Source organism: Argiope bruennichi, chromosome 8, assembly GCF_947563725.1.
Source record: "Argiope bruennichi chromosome 8, qqArgBrue1.1, whole genome shotgun sequence".
NCBI classification, from domain to species: domain Eukaryota; kingdom Metazoa; phylum Arthropoda; class Arachnida; order Araneae; family Araneidae; genus Argiope; species Argiope bruennichi.
In genome coordinates this window covers 21,933,039-21,951,407 of record NC_079158.1, presented here as the reverse complement: position 1 = coordinate 21,951,407, position 18,369 = coordinate 21,933,039, and the positions used below count along the sequence as shown (strand labels likewise).

At 30.4% G+C, this 18,369-nt stretch overlaps 1 protein-coding gene across 3 annotated transcripts in view; it reads right to left on the bottom strand.

Moving 5' to 3' along the window:
• The window catches only part of LOC129980857 (endothelin-converting enzyme homolog), a 145,352-nt gene that overhangs the window by 85,095 nt on the left and 41,888 nt on the right, over positions 1-18,369 (bottom strand). The window contains exon 1 of one of the 3 annotated variants that reach the window (XM_056091287.1): positions 5,885-6,014. The exons of the other annotated variants lie outside the window; for them this stretch is intronic. Coding sequence (XP_055947262.1) covers positions 5,885-5,902 — 18 coding nt within the window. The 5' untranslated portion in view covers positions 5,903-6,014. Of the gene's footprint in view, positions 1-5,884; positions 6,015-18,369 lie in introns of those variants that run through there. 3 annotated transcript variants of the gene reach the window in all.

Genomic DNA, 18,369 nt, shown 5'->3' with positions numbered 1-18,369 from the left:
TTCAAAGTATTTATTTTAAATTTTTATAAAACTAGCATATTGTTTCGTATTCTATAATTTTTGTATAATTTGGCAGAAAACTCTGCATGTTATAGGTAAAATACATGAGTGAAAATTTGGGATTTTTTAAAAAAGAGCTTTATATATATTCCTGAATATACATATGCTTTTTATAGGAATTCTTCTAAGTATTGCACCCAGCGAACAAAATCATCAATTGAATTTTCTAATACCATCAGAATTTTCACCATAATTTCATAATCCATCATAATTTCAGATACCATCATAAATTTCTATGAAAAGGGATGAACCATTGATTTCCTTGTCAATTTTTTACCGGTACTCTAAATGCTTCCGTAATCTAATCTACATTAAAAAAATATTAGCCAATTTAATTTCACAGCTCTACTCATTTTAAATCAAATCAACATGTTTATTATTCATTTCAGGTTAAATCTTTATTTAAGTAACCTTTTAAAAATGAACATGATTTTATTGGAGGATGATTTATGACCGAATAGCATTCATGTCTGTACACAGTATTATTTAATTAGATGCATGGTATTTATAAATTCTGTAATAACTTAGTGATGGCATTTAATAGGTATCAGAAATTTACTTTATAAATTACTAACACAATCTTTATATTTCATAAATCATATAATTTGTAATTTTTATAAATTTAATTGGCAACTAGGGTTATAATGATTTTTAAACGACTTTCTACGGCCCCCTTTCATTATCTGTTGCTTATGTGGTTCATTGACTCGAGAATTTCAGATTGCCTTTGCAATCTTTCATTTTCAAAAGTTATTTGAAATTATATACAATATGTACGGTAATTTTGCTTCATTAGTAAATTATTGAGCTACTCCGGCACCTTCCATTGACTGCCACACAAATAAAACAAGGCTTACATCAATTATAAGACGACGTTCAATAGCGCCATCTGGAGGAATAGAAATCTGTAACAGCGGCCCTAGGAAGTTGCCTAGTTGGAAATAAGCCACTGTGTTGACAGTTAAGAGACTTCCTTGGAAATCAAACGTCATATGCTTTCCTGATACTACTATTTATAAATATTATCTGATATCTAACACCCATTTAAAAGTTTTTTTGATATCAAACCCTTTTTGTGGCGCTTCTTGGAAATACATTGCTTTCACCATATTACTAAGAGGAATCTTCTCTGGAAATGAAACTCAGATGCTTTCATAATGCTATTGTAATCAATCATGTTATCTGATATTAATCAGTCATTTCATAGCTTGAAACTTCGACCCTTTTTGCGGCGTTTATAACAGACAAAACTATCGTTCATATCACCTTTTTCTACAAAAATGTATAACCCTCATGATAGATTTTAAATTACACACAGTGCCAATCTTTCAACAAATCAATATCCGGCAGAGGAACAATCTTGAATTTCAAATATCTGAATCCATTTGGTTCATTCTAATCTAATCCATCGAACGCAATCCAATCTCTCAACAAATCAATATCCTACCTCTTTGGAAAGATCATGAATTTCAAATATTTAAATCTATTTGGCTCATTCTAAACTAACTCGTTGAACGCAATTCTTCAGCAACATTTTGCAGACCATCGATTTGACTTTGCTTTCATCTGTTCTGATACATCCAAGTTATCGTTTCGAGTTTCATTTGCTGTAGTTTAGAAAGCTCTGTGCTCTGTTTAATCTTCTGATTCTCCACTTCTCATCTATTCTTCTCGATTTTTAAAGTACAGATAACACATGTTTTCCGTGCTTTAGAACAGATTTCAAAGCTCCAAAAAAGAAAATGTACAATACAAACTGATTGTTTGAAAGTCTTGCGAATATTGAAATCGAATCATAAAAGTTATCTGTTTTCTATGAAATCTTGGGCTATTTCTCTCTATTATTCCATTGGTTATCTCTCTTGTAAGTACAATTATAAATCAAATGGAAGACAGGGACGATCATTAAGTCATTCACTTTTCAAATGTTCTTATAACAGCTTATAATCTTGAGAAATATATCAATATTATAAATAGATAATGATAAAGTTATTGGGATCAGCAAGTAAATAGCAAAATTAAAGACATTATATTTGTCGTTAAGAATTGATCAAATGGCGTTAACAGCAATGAGATATGATGAGATAGCTTCTTATCAGGTACACAAGATTTGCCCACTGTAATCAACAGCTAATTGAACCAGATTCCATTTGTCCACATCATAGATGCACTATGTCAACGAAACACATTTTTAAATCCAATGTTTGTTACTTTTTAACCTGAACTTATCTACACTGATTGATCGACACTCTCATGTTTAGTTTTTCAGAGGTTTAAAAATCATTAATGTTATTCGTAAGTTAACCCTTTCTAGGGCCGTAGGAAGTATGCTTCCCACCAAATGTATCAATATTTGTATGAAATTGTGTAGGTTGGCATAAGTTCTGACAAATTTTTTTAGAAAGACCGAAACTTAGATGCTTCATTTCTTTATCTCACACAAAATGACGTATCTTGATTTGTTACTTAAGTATTAATTAACCAAATTAATTAATGAATCAAATTAAATTTATCTAATAAGTTAAATGAATCACTTCTTTTATTCTAATTTCAAGCCTAAAAATATTTTAACATAATATGACTAGAAAAAAATGGCCCTTTAAAGGGTTAAAACAACTTTTTTGATCTTTTACTCTTTGTTTCGTTTTCTTCCTTCTTGATAAAAAAGAAATTTTTAAATATTATTTCACTACTTTTTGCAGCTTAATATTTCGTTTAGTTATGGTAATGTGGCCAAAGAATGTCCTTTTCGCTGTACACTCTAAATCAACCAACCGATCCGCATCTCATTTATTATTGCGAAATGAACATCATGCGTAAACCACTTTATCAGAGTGAGCGAAAATTGTCATCTAAATCTTGATATCATGCTTAATACTAGTATTTTGTCTTTCAGATAAAATCGCATTCATTTCCTTGTTTCTCACAAAACACATGGCTTTCAAAGTAACATTATTGTTCTCATAAAAATTCAATGAATTAAATAATACAATTCTTACAAAAAGTAACATTATCGTTTTCATAATTATCAAAATTTTTATTTCGAGTTAAATTCTCATTGAAATAAAATGTGAATTTTGACCTTGACCTGCTCAAATTTTAATCATGAAAGACAGAATGAAAAATATATTTTTCATTCAATGAATTAAATAATGTATTTATTTCAAAAAGTGACATCATCGTTCTCATGATTATCAAAATTTTTATTTCGAGTTAAATTCTCATTGAAAAAAAAATGTGAATTTTGACCTTGACCTGCTCAAAAAATAGATCATTAGAAAAACAGTGAAATGAATAAAATATGATTTTACGCTCAATGAATTAAATCGTTTATTTCCCACAGAAACGTATTGTTTTCAAGGTAAAATTATCTTTCTCAAAAATATCAAAATTTTTATTTCTAGTCAGATTCTTATTGAAACGAAATGTGAGTTTTGACCTTGACCTGTTCAAAAATAAAATCATGAGAAAAAGAGTGAAGTCAATACAATATGATTTTACGTTCAATGCATTAAATAATTTAAGCATCGTAATTTATGGAATCATTTCTTGAAATTACAATTTTTTTAATTTCTTTCCTTCAGTTCCTTTTTTCCCCTTCATTTTATTGAGTATTTAACGGTCAAAATACATCGCGATCACGTGTTTGACTGTCAATTTAACATGTTTGTTGATTTGAGATATCAACAGATGACTGAACAGAGGTTAGGGTTTCAGCAACCTTCACTCCTTTTAGATATCAATTGACAGAAAAGCAGCATGTTTGCAGCACTAGATGCACGAGCAAGAAAAAGTACATTTTACACTAAATAAAATGCATATTGGCACAAACTTACGGAAAATATATATTGTATCAATACATAATCTTTTAAAAATAATTTAAGGGTGTAAATGAACTGCTTTAGGTATTAAATATTCTTTACAAGGGAATTTGACAATAATATTTTCAAAGTGTTTATCTTTTTATACCGATTCTACAATAATAATTTAGTTAAATTAAGGACAAGTTTTGGAAACTATAAGTTGAATATATTGTGATAGACCATATGCTCTTGTATTCAGATGAAAAGAACAGTACACGAACCAGTGTTCCCATCTTTAATCCGAAACACTAGCATAAGCAGATGATACTCGGATGAATTCAAAACATTAAATCCTAATCTGTTCTTAAATTGGACTTATTTGCTCATTAAAATTCTCTATAGTAATATAACAGATAAATCGTGATTATTTAAATATGTTATTTACAAACCCCTTTTCCTTTTTGTAATACTAAATCAAAACCCCATGTGAGCTAATCCACCTTGCTTAAGTATCCGGGGTCATTTAAATGATGGTCGTCACGATATCAAAGCAGGAAATGAGATCAGAATTCTAAGGTTCATCACCGGCCACAGCTGAACCCTTTTCAACAGATGTTACGTCTTCTTAACGAAATAGTAATAACTCGACCTCATCAGTGTTACTATTCTCAAAGGCAAAGTGAAAAATCATTGATTAATCAGAAATTTTTGCAGATCAAAGACAAAGTCATTCACTTACTCATTTCACCCCACTTATCTAAGGGATTTCCAACTTCATAAATTTTCAGTAAAATATCCATAGTAAAAATTGCCAAAATAATAAGATATTTTTAATTTTTTTTTTTATTTTCTTGTAATTTCTTTTTACAATGGCATCGACCTATTTTTTTTTTTTTGAATCATTTTTTTACAGTCATTTTTTTTTCATGAAAAATCTAAAATTCAAATTCATTATTTTTTGAAACACTTATTGAAATGTTTAATTTTTAAAAGATTTACAGAATAAATAATATACGACAAATTAAATTCAATTAATTGAGCTTTTTTTAAAAAAAACCTAAACTTAGCAGTTTTTTTCAGATTTTGAAATGTAGAAAAATATTCTTTCACAAAACATCCTTTTCTTGTTTTTCAAATGTAATACTTGAATTCATTTTAAAATATCTTAAAGAAACTGATATCATGCATGAATGTTAAGAAAATAAATCTATCTGTATTAATGAAGAAAAGAAACTAGTTATAATATTTGTGCTCTTGGGGAAAAAATTCTTAAAATTTTGAGCATAAAAATAAATGAGTAGCTTTTTTCTCTAATCAGGGACAAAGTTTTATTAGCTTCAGAATTATTTTTAATTAAAAAAACTATAGTTTTGCATATAAACTAAAGCAAATATATCGATTATTATTTATTATTGCAATAAATATTATTATTATTATTTATTAATACAATTATTATTATTTAATATTACAATAAAATTATTTGATTTTGAGGCCGATATTGAAATGATGAAAGTTTTATGAAGTATATTTTGACTAATGAAACATATATATATATATATATATATATATATATATATATATATATATATATATATATATATATATATATATATATATATATATATATTATATAATAATCATAACGAAAATAAAAAAAAAAATTATTCCATTTCAAAATTGCAAAAGAATAAAATTCTTTAACTTTTAGGATGATTACAAAAGCGTTACAAAAATAACATTTTATCCAAAGGAGACTTAATTAAACGAAAAAATGTAGAAGCAAATAAAAAAAGCGCATTTTATGACATTATATCCAAAAATCGTTACTGAAGTAACACCAACTCCGTACTGACACAAAAATTAATTTTTTTTTTCATTTCCTCTGAATGAAAAAATAAATAAACACGCAGATTTATTTGAAAAAACAACGACCTTCCATTAAGCTATGTTAGTTTTCAACAGGTTCCCGAGCGCCCCGATGCTTCAATAAATAAGAATCAAAACGCCGGCGTGGGCCCTACCTCATCGTTGGTCCACATGCTGCGGCTTAACTGGATCCTTTCCAAAAACGCATTGCTTTTCTCTCTGTGTGAGGAGAGGTTCTCTTGTGATGAAGCTAGCTTCCTGGTTTACGTACCCGGCGCACGAAAGAGATTTTTCCCTCTTCAAATTCCCTAGAGATCTCGGTAATTGATTATCTGCGATCATTTGTCGTCGGCTCTCTAAAATAGAGTGTTTTTTTTTTCTTAATGGCGTTCCAGGGGCAGACAACATAAAGACCTTTGAACGCGATAATGGATTTTATTTGTTTGTGAATTTTAAATTTTGAAATAGTTGGGTTTGATTGTGCCGGCTGTTACTTTGAGTGAAGAGTCTTTTTGACAAGTTTAAAAGCCGTTATTCTTTATGATTTAGGGATTATTTTGGAAATTAATTTTTCTCTTTTTTCAAGTAAAGGAAAGATCTTTTATTATAAACCTCTTTATTGATAACTTTTATTTTATATGAATGATTTTTTTCCTATCATTAGGAAAGTTGTATGCATTAAAGAAATGTCGAAAGAAAAGAATTGGCATTTCTCTTGCAGAAAGTATAATTCTTTACATACTAAATAATAGATGAGTTTTCAATTAAAAAAAAAGTTATATGGTATATTCCATTTTATAAAGTAACTTTCCTTTTTAAATAACACAAAAGTTTTTTAGCTTTCCTTTCTAGTTTCTATTAATGAGTATTTCGATTAAATGAAATATTCATTATTACTTTTTCTTATTATCAAACTTTTCTAGTCATTATTTTTTAAACTTATGGCAGAAATGATAAATTATGTGCTTCGTGTCATTTATGCAGTTAATAGAATCAGCATAAAATTAATTTTATACCCAATTAGATTTCTAATTTAAAAGTGTAATTATATTATTGATTTAATAAACAGAATTTATAAATATCATTTTTTAATAAGTAGCGAAAATTACTTATGCTGAAAGTCAAGGTTTATATTTTCCTTTCAGTTTCAAAGAAGTTTTATTAAAAAAAAAAGACACACAAAGAGACATTTTTAACGTTCTTTGATACAATATAGCATTTTTTATAATTTTAGAGATGCCAATTGTTTGTAAATTACAAGGTAAGATGGTTTTTGTTTCATTCCATTTTGGCGGATTGTAAGAAAATTAGAAACTAAATCATTTCTTTTGTAATTATTTGTTGAGATTTAAAAATTTTTAGATTCACATCAAAATGGATTTTTTTACACTAAATTAAAATGCAGAATTTCCATTGTGTCAATTAATTTTCAATGATAACAATGAGATGGGTTTGATAACCGCATCTTACACATAGATTTCTTTCGTAAATTTCTGTATTTTATACATAGCGGATAAATAAGGAAAGAAAATGTTCTATATGATCTGTCAGTTTAAATTTTTAAAAAATCTAGAAAGTATGATAAAATCATTTTTTCACTCTGAGAGTACATCTGTTATTATTTGGATAGGTTCTCTGAATATAATCTTTTATATTTTTATTTGTTTTCATGGATTTAATGTAGATTTACATTTCTGGAAAACAGTGCTTAAAAAATCTTTTTATACAAAGTTATTGTTAAATCTTTTCTCACATATTATATTAATTCTGTATTGATATTACTAACAGTTCTTTTTTTTCTTCTGAGCATTCCTATTTACGGTTATGAGTTTGCCTTACCGCCTCACAATACATTGATTATCCCCTAACAATACATTTTTTATTATTAAAAAACCAAATATTTCTACATGTATTAAATTTCACATTTGATGCAATAAGTGGGAAAGAATTTCCTTTATTCACAAATTAAATTTCAAAGGTCTCAGTTTCCGAGAACGTTGAAGTTCGAATAATCAGAATTAAATTTTTGCATGAAAATAAAATGATTAGGAGTGAATGTAATAAGCAACATTTTCAAATAAGGCATATCTACTATTTATGATTAAATTAAACCCAAAAGGAAAAATAACTGTGTTATATTTCAGCCCTAATACAATATTAATTCTTTTAAAATTATTTTCCAGGGATCTTCTTTTGACGATAATTTATAAAATAGTGAAATTTGGCATACACTCCCAGTTTATAAAGACCTCATAAACGAATTTGGCTCATGAGGTAATTCTCTCTCAATTAGTAAAAAGCTCATGAGCGAATTTAACTCGCACTCCCAGTTAATAAAGACCACATAAGTGAATTTGGCACACACTTCCAATTAATAAACACCGAATAGGTGAATTTGGCACTAATCCAATGAATAAAGACCTTATAAGTGTATTCTAGATTTATATAAAGACCTTATCTAGTATTCTAGATTATATTTTATTCTCCTTATAAGTGTATTCTAATCATAATGGACTCATTGTAATTCACATACGCATTGTATCATGATATATTGCAACATATTCGTAATTTTTTAGACAAAAGCATTATAAGATTTGAGCACTCACTCTAGTAACAATAAAATTTGGGTAGCTTTAGGCTACTGGTAAATCTAGTGGATGATGAGTAGCTATTTTGATGCCCCTCTTTTAATAGAAAGGGTCATTTCATTCCCTTTTTCAACTTATTTTTTACATGTTAACAGTTTATTTCAGATAAATAATTTTTATTTTGATACCTCTGTGAATATGTATTAACTTTATTTTGATCTATTATTGATCTATTTTGATATATTTTTGATCTTTTATTGATCACTTATACTTGATAAAGTATTAATATTATCATAATATCTCATAATACATAGAATTTTCTTTTTTGAAAAATAGAAACTAAAGCTCTTTTTTCACAAATAGAAAATAAAGTTCTTTAATCCCCCAACTTTCAATCCAATTTCGCCAAACGGTCCTAGGCAGCTGCCTAATATGCCTAACTGGTAATACGTCACTGTCATTGGTCCATCATATAAGTAGACGCCGCTATAATCCATATGTAGATTTCTTAAAAATATACATAGGCATTATTAATTTATTTATCACGACATTTTTGCCTGTCTCGTCATCTGATCACGACTCAGAGTGAGCAAATATTCCAAGAGGAAAAAATAGAATTCAAATCCATCAAAATTTAATAAGATAAATTGGACATTTATTATCATTCTAATTTTAAAACAAAATTGTTGTCAATGATTTAGTTATTTAATAAAAAAAATAATCTTTTCTGATTAGTGATTATGATTTTTTAAATTTAAAATATATTAAATAATTGTGAACAAATTTCAAGATAAACTGCCAATGGTTTCGCTGAATAAAATTTAGCAGAAATCTTACATCACGAATTTGGAAATCAAAAATTAAATTACTACACCGATTTGGTGTAACATATTGGAATCGAATAAGTAATCGGATTTAAGATTTATCATATAAAAGAAAATTTTGCTCCTTTTAGTTTTCATGTGTATTATAGTTCCCATAGATAAAAAATTTCATCAAATTAATTTTTTTTTTGTATCTTAAAAAACCTGATTCATATCTTAAAATAATAAAACCGAATAATGGGACTTACACTTTTTTCGGTTTTTACTTTTTATTAATGAGTAACGGGAAAGCTATATTTAGAAAATGTTTGTTAAAAAAATGCAAATTCACCTTAAATGCAGTAAAAACACATTTCGCTTTTTCAACATCATTAAGCAAAATTCCATAAAATCGACATCCTTTTTAATGGCTTTGACAGAAAAGGGAGAGGACATTTGTAATTCTTTAAATTCTTTAATAGCTTGATATTTTTTAATAAAAAACAGTACAATACAAAAGAATTTATAGCAACAAAAAATAATGTTTGTCGCAATTAAAGTAAAAGACGACAGTCAAGATTATTACAGTAAAAATAAAAAGAACTTTGTTTTCTTTCTACAATTTTTTTCCGATAAGACAGACTTATGTTTTCGAGTAATGAGCTCAACATTAGGGCGGGATAAAAAGGGAAAGTTAGGGATTTTTTTTCCTTCTTGGCGAAAGATCTGAGCCAACATTTTATCATTCGAAATCATTTTTCCCCCCTTCCATCCACTTCATCACGTGAGGACGCCCTCCTCGAGTAAAAAATGCAATTTGAGAGGGTGATCGACAATCACGTGACCCCGGGATTAAATAACCGAGTTTTCTGGAGCAGTAAAAACAAAGACGGAGGGGCGAAATATGGTTTCCACATCGTTCTAATTCGGCAGGAGAATGGAACCACTAAATAGGAATCAATTGGTGAAAATGGGAGGGTACGGAAAGGAACTAATATATTTCAGTGCTTGAAAGGAATGTCAGTAACCTCGAGAGGGAAGATCTGTAATATCATTACTTATTTTTTTTTTTCTTATAATATGTTCAATGTTTTCTTATTTTTTTCTCAAGATAAGCAAATTGATACAAGACAAGATAAAAGGTTAAAATTCTTTCCAAATTCCTTTTTATTTCCAAAAATATTTAATTATATAAAATGCTTTACCATTAACGACAACACACCATCCTTACCATTAAGATCCATTTTTATTCAATTTAATAGTTTATAGCACGTATAATTGACTTTATTTTTAAATTTGAGATGAATAAAATCGGAAAAGCGATCTGAAACAAACAATTACATCTTAATAATAAAGTCATTTCCCCATTTAACTTTGAGTACAAGTTGGACGAGGATTATAAAATGATGCGTAGAAGTATCATACAAAACGGCTTCACAACGTAAGAGGATTTTTAGTTTTTTTAGTTTAGTTTAGTTATATTAACGTCCCGTTTGAAGCAACACTAGGGCTATTTTGGGACGGACCTCGTCATTTTGAACCTCTGTCAGATGACGAGGACGACACCTGAGCTGGCACCCCCCTCTCCACACTACACCACACCAGCGGGAGGACGTTTGGAATGACGGAATTCACATGCAGCAGACCCCCTTACACGACGGTTCTTCGGTAGAATCGGGTCTCGAAAATGAAACCCTCTGGTTCCGAAGCCGAGACCTTACCACCAGGCCACCGCGGCCCAATGTAAGAGGATGAAATCCTTATTGTTTAAAAGCCGCGGTGGCTTGGTGGAAAGGTTTCGGCTTCGGAACCGAAAGGTTACAGACTAATCAGATTCTACCGAAGAATTATCATGTTAACGGTCCTGGTGCCCGTTAAATCCGTCAGGGTCAAATTTCCACACCACACCAGCGGGTGGAAATTTTGAGAGAGTGGTGCCAGCTCAGGTGTCGCCTTCGTCATCTGACCGCGTTTCAAAGTTATAAAGTCCATCCCAATATAGCCCTAATGTTGCTTTAAAACGAGACGCTAATTAAACTAAACCTAATTGCTTAGAGTCAGCACTATCCCGCGTGCAAAGAGCAAAAAAATTGTTTGATATAGCGTTTGCACCATTTGCAAGGAAAATATAACAATTATTTGAAGTTACTAAATAAGATCTGCTTTGTCAAAATAAATGACAAAAATAATGTCAAAATCGCAGGACCTCATGAGACTTCATCTTGCAAACTTTTCAATGATTCAGGGTCATTCTCTTGAATGCGACTGAATGGACATCAAATTTGGAACTCATGACAAACATGGGAATCACAATAAATGAATTATTGGTTACTATAACCGATTGATTTTTTGCACGGGATATTCGTTTCCCGCTATTTTGATCAGTACAACCGATAGATCATTATATATCGTGCCCACTGCAAGCGACGACAACTTATTTAAAATTAACTTTGAAAAATATATTAAAATTTTAAAAAAATAGTATAACTGAAAAGCTGATTTTTGTAAAAATGTTAAGTGGTGTAAAAATAGTTTTTGTGAGGTATATACTCCTAATTAACTAAGGAAAAGAATTAAAATTTCGATTAATTTTTAATGAATCAAAATTTTAAAAATCTTTTTTTCTTAGTGAGTACCTACCTTACAAGAGGTGTTACGTATTAAATTTGGCAATTCCCAATCGTCCGCACTACAAAGCGTTTCTTATGATTTCACAATTTACATTGCTTAAAAACAGTATCGTGGTAAAATGCCAGAAAACAAACAAAAAAAATCATTCCATAGTGTTAGTATAATAATTAAAGACACAGAATTTAATGAAAATAAACGAAATACGTGGCCTTCCAAAATATGGCATTTCAAATTGAAACTAATCTAGCACGTGGAAAACGAAACGTGATATATTTTTTCGTTTTTCCATTTTAAACACGAGTACTGCCAAGTCACTCCTTATGTATCAAGGTTATATATTGTTTCATAAGTTTCCTTCTCAGCTAGTACGTTTTATGCAATCTATTTAAAATTCTAGTCGGAGAAATGTAACGAGGAAGGAAATGGTAGAGCTATTCCTTAGATCTTTACAGTAAAAAACAAGTTACAAGGTTCAAGGAAATATCACGGTCTTTAAAGTATTCAAATGAACTCGAGATGATCTTTATGGGGTTGTCATCGATTTTTTTCCCATAATTATTCTTTTCTTTTATAAATCATTTATAGTTCAGTAAAATGGACTAGCATTTGAAAATTTCAAAAGTTATGATTGAAATACAAAATCCTTTCATCCATTATTGAAAGAAATTATGAATGCACCATTCCAGTTTCATTATGAAATGCACTGCTAACTATATTAAAAGGAAAAAATGAACATGACTGAGTAGCTTTGTTAGGTTTAGTAAGATTAGCACTAAATTAACACAGACTTCTTAATTTTGAACCATAGTCAACTGAGGCCCTACTCCGTCGAAACTCCAAGACCAGGAGGATAGTTTAGTCCCTTCAGAATTTACGTACTTTGTATATAACGTGGATTTTTCTTAAATGGAATCTCTAAGGCAAGCCCCTTTGAGGCGAAATCGATATTCTGCTAAGTGGCTACCATTGTTTGCTCTGACGTTGAAGCACGAGACAATGCGTTGTAAGATAGTAAATATTTTGGATAATAAAATCTCTAATATGAGAGTGACAGCATGTAGGTTGGCCTTATCTGCTCCCAGTGTGCCTTTCCATGATAACTTTAAATGTAAACTTTGGCCCTCTCACATTTATAAGACATTACAAGTAAATTTTGAAGAAATAAGTTATCATTATACGTTTTCGTTAATAAAATCTTGATAATCACCAAAAATGTTGTTTTTGTTTTGCATTGCGCTAACAGAGTCAGTTATATTAACGCCCAGTTTTAAATCAATACTTGGGCTCTTTTGGAAAGGAACTCGTAAATTGGAACCGCTATCAGATGCCGAGGACGACACCTCAACTGGCACCATCCCCTCCAAAATTCCGCATCATACCGGAGGGAGGGCGGTTGGCCTCGACGGTTTTAGCATGCACTAGAGCCGCTTACAATACGTTCTTCGCTGTAATCGGGTCACGAACCTGAAGCCCTCCAGTTGCGTAAACGAGACTTTACCATTAGGCCACCGCAGCTCATGCGTTGCGCTAACAAGGAATTACATTATAAAGAATTGAGTATTGGTCTAGATTTTCTGGCAGTTCGTTTTCTGAAAAACATGATTTTAATTTTTTATAAGGATAATTTTTGAGGGCTTATAATTTAGTTTACATAAAAACACGGACAAATGAAATGCATTATTACATCTGATATTCAATGTCTCAAAGTACCTCATTTCAAGAGATCATATTATTTTTTTTTCTTCTTTTCTTTAAAATGTGGACAAAATTCTAAAAATTAATTACAGCTACCCATTTGAAATATTTAATGTAAGCATGCATTAATTCCATTCAGAAAAGTAAAAAAAAGATCACGAAATAAGAATTTCGGCAAGAAAAAAGAATATGATATTACTTAAAGGGCAAAAAGAAAATACATTGAACTTCTTTTAGATTAAGAAAATAATTAATATTGCATCACTACTTCACAAATTAATATCACAAAGTCTACTTCACAAAAATATTTTTAATATATTATAATTTTCAATTCAGAGCAAAACTTTCGATTGGTTATTTTCACATGCGTAAACATACTTCTTTTTTAAAATTTCCTGTTAAACTTGAATAGAAATTTGGTTGCCTTTTTCGCCACATTACATTTTCTACTAACGAAATGAAAGTAATAACTAAAATATGATTTTATCGAATTTCATTAGTATAGTTACAAATAAAGAATTCCTGTAATTTTTCAAATACTTTTTTAGAAATATTTATCTAGAATATTAGTTTTTCCTCTCCTAAAAACTATTTAACGTTAATTTTATATTTGTTTAGTAAAATATATTTCAGACAAAGTATAATTACTAATTTAACTATACTATAAAATAAAAATAAACTATAAAATTACTATAAAACAAAATATATTTCAGACAAAGGATAATTACTAATTTTCGAGGAAGTTGCAAAAATTCTTGAAATATACAAAAGTATCTATTTCTAAAATAAATATAGCAAAATGTTAACAAATTTACTTAAAATATTACAATAACATTTTTAAATTTAATCAGCTTTATAATCAGAAAACATTTCAGGAAAAAAAAATGAACAATATGAATAATAAAATACAAGAAATGCATAAAAATCGATTTTATTTATTTCGTTTGCAAATAAGAACAAATTCGAAAATGGCTGTTTTTTACGTTTTAAATTAGGAAAAAAAAAAATACTTACCAATACATGATTAATATTTTTAAACTACGCATCAAAAATAAACTATAGATATTCTTATATATTAACTTCGAGTTGAATAAAGCGAAAACTGAGCATGGTATTAATATGATTGTCTTTTACTTTCGTATTAACTTTCTTCTTCAATTTAAATTAAACAAAAAAATTAAAATTAAACAAATAAAAAGCAACAAATGAATTTGCTGAACTTACTGTTCAGAAGGAAAGTTAGACGGTGTCTACAAAAATTTTTAAATTTGTAAACCAATAATTTAGTGATGAGTTTAATATCGTATGTTACAAACCATTTGCAACTATTGTACATGATAATGTACTAATGCGTTACATCCGTCTTTAAACCTCTGATAAAGAAGAACAATCATAGCTTTCAATATGAGAAAATAACCAATTTTCATGTGATACAATTGAAATTTATCTTTCTAATTTAATTTTAAAATCAATTCCGTGTTTTCAAGGAAGGAAAACTGCATGACGTTAGAGAGAGCGATTAGATGTTTCGCAGCATCTGGTTTATGACATAACATGTATCGACTTTTTCTTATCTATCCGTGAATAAAAGAAGAATGGGCAGTTATCAGTCTGGTCTGTTTCCTCTGGTGTCCTTTTAGCCAATTTGCATAGCTGGAAACGAAGCTTTTTCTGGTATATGCAGCTCTCTTGCATCTATGTGAGAACCATCAATATTGTTACGAATCTGTGATGCTGCTTCCCAGCATAGTTGGTTCCATAGGAGGTCCCAGAGCTTGGCAACCATCTGGCGACTTGGCGCCAAAATAGATTATACCCGAAACATCGAGAATTTTCCCGATCCGTCCAGTAGGAACCGAGTTACGCCTCGAACGTTCATGATTAGTTCAGAGGCCTCTAGCCCCGCCTCCTGAGACCTATAAAAGGAAGCAGCCGCAGCTGCCGGGTAGTCGTGGACCAGTGGAGTCGAAGAGTAGTCGGGATCGACGGTAAAGAACTGGCCTTCCAGAGATAAGCGGAGCAGCGACGGAGTGAAGCTAGTGCTGAACTAAGCTGTGCGCTACTGTCTGCAGTAGGGACTTGTGCATTCTGCTGTTATATGTTGTTGCTGCACGTCTCGGCTGAAGATAATCGTCTTCTGTGCTGTATATAGTTGTCGTCTCTGTGCTGTCCTGTGTGTCTTCGTGTAAATAAACGTCGTTGTTTTATTTTCTGCTGCCGCCTGGTGATTGAGCGTTCTTCACACCATATAACTTCCACTATCCAAACGAACCCCGGAAATTTCGTAACAATATCTTTTGAAGGAAAGGTGAAATCTCTTTCTGGAGGATTTGTTGGAACCATATTATTGAAATGAGAGTTAAAAGTTTCAACTGGCATCTTAATGAAAAGTCGATAGTTGTCTTATGGTCCACCAAAGAACTGAAGCATTGAAAATTTATCATTTTTCTTGCCGAAAAAGCGACAGTTCGCCAAACTCATGGACAAATATTTATCAATATTTAGTTCGGCGTTAAAAACGCAATTTCAACATACCTCTCCAAAAGTTATTCCCATGTTTTTTTTCTTTAGAATTGTAACCTCTACAAACCATCCATAATCTTTGTTTTGACCATTTTATATAGACTGCAAATGGCAACAGTAGAATAAAAATACTATTAGAATATTAATGTTTAAAAAGGAAATATGCTTTTGAAAGAAAAATAAGTGATATTTTGTGATGTAACAACATCTGCAAGAAAAATATGAATGTAGGCCGATTTGCCCAGATAACCTCTGATGAAGGAAATCCCATATTAAAATCAAGTGTCTACTTCAAGTAATACTTCTAGATGATCTTAATCAAAAAAAAGTTCTTAAATTATGAACTTGCTCAGATACGTTAGAAAAAATGAAATTGGTATCACAAAAATCACCAAATTAAACCTCATATACATTGACTTCATTCCAAAATTATTTTTATATATTGTAAAACAAGAATTAATCTTCGCAGCAAATGTGCAAAAATATTTACAATTGCTTATCAAATTGAGTGATAAAAAAGGAAATTAGACATAAAAGATACTAGGATATCACCGAATTAGCAAGAATTTTCAATTCATCATTATTGAAAAGCAGAAAATTAAATGTTTTTAAATGTTTCAAAATTCTTTTTCTTTTGAATTTTATTTTATTTTATAATCTTTCACAAACGACTGAATTTTTTTCTTTTACTTCACAACAAAAAGATGCAAGGTACTGAACCGCCTCCCTTTTCATAATAACTGATATCTTTTTGGAATTTATAATAACCAAAAAAGTCATGAAATAAGGACTAGAAAAGCGTTTCCCTACGGCAAATTCTGCACGATGCTGGATCCTATTGGGGATAAAAAAAGTGTTACCACTGCAGGCACGCGAATCGATTCCGCTATTCTGCACGATGCATACAGTAGTAATTTATATCAGACAAACAGGGAAATCTAATATATGCTACATCTATAGCAATCAGCGTCAGATATGCTTTGAAAGAGCGGTATCCATGGCAACTGGATTTTGCGCTCAGGCAAAGAGTGACTGCAGAGGACAGGAAAAAGTTTATTTCAAGAGAAACGAACTGATGATGTCTTCTGTGAAAAGATTGTTTTATTATTGCTGGCATCAGTTGGTGATGGTGGATGAAAAGATGTGCTGAAATGCTCCTGCTGCTGTTAAAGAGAGGAGGAAGGAAGCCTTATTGACAGAAATGATGCAAGGAAAGAAGGCCGAATCACAATGGTCCGCGGCGCGAAGTGTTTTTGATGGGGCGGGAAACATCAAAAATTAGTCTCTTTTATCCGCTGCATTCGCCTGGGAGATCTTTGCTAATTTGAATAAATACTCAGTTAAAGATTAAAACCGATGGGGAGGAATTTTGAGATATCAAGAAAATCACACAGTGAAAGTAGAGAGAAACGGAGAAAAAAATAAAGGATATAATCGAAATGAGAATGATGATAAGGCATTTTATAATTTTTTTCCTATTAATGTGATTATGGATTTAATAATTATTAATTTAAACAATTGCAGTTTTAATAATATATAGAGAAATAAAATTAAGTTGACTGATCATAACATGCTACTGCATTTTACGCTCATCTGTACCGGGTTGAAATCAGTATAAACAGAAAATAGTGTAATTTAAAGTGAAATTCGACCTCGAGATTTTGAGGAATTTTCAGGTCAAAGATATCCCTGAATCAGAAAATAAAGCTCTTTTTGAAAATTATATGTGTCCTTCTGCCTATGAGCGCTATAACTCAGAAACGGAACAAACTAAACAAATGAAGCTTTGTGTGTGATCCTCATGTAAAAGATTCAGATCTCTACCCAGATCTCTAACCAATCTACTTCTGACAAATGGTAGCCTGTCTGTCTATCCGAGAGTGAAAGTCTGTGCCTATCTGAGTGTGAAAGTCTATGTGCCTATCCGAGCGTGGAAGTCTATCTATCTGTCTGAATGTGAGAGTTTATGTGTCTATCCGAGTATGGAAGTCTATCTGTCTGTCCGAGAGTGAAAGTTCTATATGCCTATCCGAGAGTGGAAGTCAATCTATCTATCCAACTACTATATCGATTAAACATGTATAGCTTTATCCCTAACACTGTCCATTTGCGTCAGATTTTGAGTGGCTCGATAGTCTTTCTCTCTATTCGCATATAAGCCAAAATGTACTATAAACACAATAAGAAGGATTTCTTAAATTTTGTCGGCGTCTCAAAGATGCGTGGAGTCTGCGCAAAATTTAGCAAAAAAAGATAGATTTATGATTTGAACAACCTTGTAATATAAAGGAATAGAGAATTTGTCCCAAAATGTATGGAATTAGTCAATAAAATTAAAGACTGTTGTTCTATAGTAGTAACAATAGTAGCTGTGAAGCATTTAAAATAGTTAGTTCAAAA